We start from the raw sequence: 2475 nt of genomic DNA, 5'->3' as shown, positions 1-2475 counted from the left end.
GTCCTCCAATTCCCGGCGTCGCTTTATCTCCCTTTGTAGGTCTTTCTCAACCAGTCGTTGATGTAGGGCTTCTTCTTCCAGTTATTTTAAACGGTCTTGAAGTGCCTCCATGGCTCCCGCATTTGGAGAATCATTTTCGTTGTTAAGTTGAGGAGTATCCTTTGATGTAGTATCCGCGTTTTTGTGCGGCGTTTTATCCTCTAGATCTGAATCGTGGTCGTTGTCATGGTTGTCCGCCATGGTGGTGGGATGACTTCCAAGTCCCCGGCAACGGCGCCAATGTTCCGAGGGTTACCTGAAACTGTAGGTCGATCTCGGATGAGATCTTCTGTGTTGGTCGGAGCCGACGTGTCCGGCAGGTGTACGGTGGCCGGAGCTGGTGTGTCCGACTTGTTGGACTTGGTAGTGGTGTTGATCCTTCATCCCCGGAGGGTGGGGGGTACCTGCAAGGGACTCCGATGCTTAAGTTAGCAAGGGTATTAAGCAGGTATTGAGTAGAATCAGAGTATGAGTTATACCTGGGTGCTCCAGTGTATTTATAATGGTGAGGAGTGACCTCTCTGGAGATAAGATAGTTATCTTATCTTATCTTATCTTATCCTTGAGTGAAGTCATCTTATCTTTAGGGGAATCGCCTTTATCTTTCTGGGCTTTGGCTACCTTTAGATTGGGTTGTGTTCCTTCATTTTGGGCCTGCTTTGGGCTCCTTTGGCGATTTGGCCGAGCTCTTTGAGAAGAGGTCGGATAGTCTTACCTGAAGAGGTCGGTCGGCTTGTCGCTAAACATCCCGGGTCGGACAGCTTGACCCAGGGTATGAACAATACCCAAACACAATAACTCAATAACCAATACCTTAAATTCAACATTTTCACTAGGGTTTAAGATCTCTTACCTTACCCAAGGATCAAGGAAGTAAGAACAAGCCTTATTTTCAAGTTAATTTGATCCTATAACACAAAGGAGCTCACAACTTTAACATTTTTACCCAAAATTTTCGAAACTAAGGGATGGGAATTCGAAGAAAAAAACGTGGCTTACCTCAAGATTGATTGTGTGGGTTTTGTAGAGTTTGACGCCACGATCGCATGGCCGCAAATGGTGCATCGATTAGAGCTCTGGATCAAAAGTTATGATCACTTGAATTTGGAACAAGGATTTATGTCCCCCCTCCTCCCTTCTAATTTCCAGCGTGTGTGGTGTCTTGGAGGGGGAGGAAGGGCTGTGCCCATCATTTAGTTTGGCATTGGGCTGAACCAAGGGCCTAATCTTGGGCCGATTTCTTTAAAATTGGTGTCAATATTCTCATTTTAAGTTTCTCTATCACATTAAACCATAAAATCCTCATTTCTCATTTTCTAGAATATATTTTAATTTATGGGTTAATTGGTCATTAACTAACTGGGTTTTACATTCTACCCACCTAATTAGAAATTTTGCCCACAAAATTCAAATTCGGTTACCTAAAAATAGGTGTGGGTAGTCTGCTCGCATCTCTGATTCCAGTTCCCAATTGTGCTCCTCAATACCGGCTTGACTCCATGCCACTTTCACTAATGAAACCTATTTTCCACACAACTTTTTAATACTCGTGATATCAATCCTAACCGGAGTCACCACAGAGCCAAATCTTCCTTTAACTGAACCGATTCAAGTTCCAACACATGGCTAGCATCAGGAGTATACTTCCAAAGCTGCAACATGTGAAATACATCGTGCAGGTTCGAAAGATTAGGTGGTAGAGCCATTCGATATGCTACCAGTCAAACTCTCTCGAGAATCTGGAACGGACTGATGTACTGGGGATTCAGCTTCTTCGTCTTAATCGCTCTATCCACTCCTGTTGTCGGAGTAACCTTAAGGAAAGCATGATTTCCTTCCTCAAACTCTAAGGGCTTCTGCCTCTGATTGGCGTAACTCTTCTGACGGCTCTGAGCAGTGAGCATCCTATCTCTGATTTTCTTAACTTGTTCAGTAGTTTCAGTTATCATCTCCAGCCCCAACAGACTTTTCTCCCGAGCCTCATACCATCATAGTGGAGATTGGCATTTTCTCCCACACAAAGCTTCATACGGAGGCATTCTGGTACTTGCATGGTAGCTATTATTGTACGCAAACTCCACTAGCGGCATATACTGATCCCAGCTCACCGGTTGGTCCAAAACATAAGCCCTCAGCATATCTTCTAGGGTTTGGATCATCCTCTCAAATTGACCATCTATTTGAGGATGGTAAGCTATACTTAAGCTCAAACGGGTTCCAAAACCTCTCCGAAATGCACCCCAGACCCTTGAAGTAAAACGGAGATCTCTGTCAGAAATTATAGTCGTAGGCACACCATGAAGTCTCACAATTTCCATGATATACAGGCGCGCTAACTCCTCAAGAGTATAGTTCATCCGAATGGTTAAAAAGTGAGCCGACTTCGTCAGCCGATCCACAATTACCCAGACAGCATCAAAACCGGTTCTAGTCCTC

The 2475-nt window shown here is 44.4% G+C and overlaps 1 protein-coding gene across 1 annotated transcript; it reads right to left on the bottom strand.

Annotated features, from left to right (window-relative positions):
• Positions 1–1610: 1610 nt before the first annotated feature.
• Positions 1611–1988, bottom strand: LOC110280452 (uncharacterized). The gene is made up of 2 exons (XM_021141508.1): positions 1767–1988; positions 1611–1691 (listed from the first exon to the last, which is right to left on the bottom strand). The coding sequence occupies exons 1-2, from the start codon at positions 1986–1988 to the stop codon at positions 1611–1613; spliced, it is 303 nt and encodes a 100-aa protein (XP_020997167.1).
• Between the last annotated feature and the right edge of the window lie 487 nt (positions 1989–2475).

This window comes from Arachis duranensis, chromosome 4, assembly GCF_000817695.3.
Source record: "Arachis duranensis cultivar V14167 chromosome 4, aradu.V14167.gnm2.J7QH, whole genome shotgun sequence".
Lineage (NCBI taxonomy): Eukaryota > Viridiplantae > Streptophyta > Magnoliopsida > Fabales > Fabaceae > Arachis > Arachis duranensis.
The sequence above is the reverse complement of the archived record's forward strand: the minus strand, read 5'-3'. Positions and strand labels throughout refer to the sequence as shown.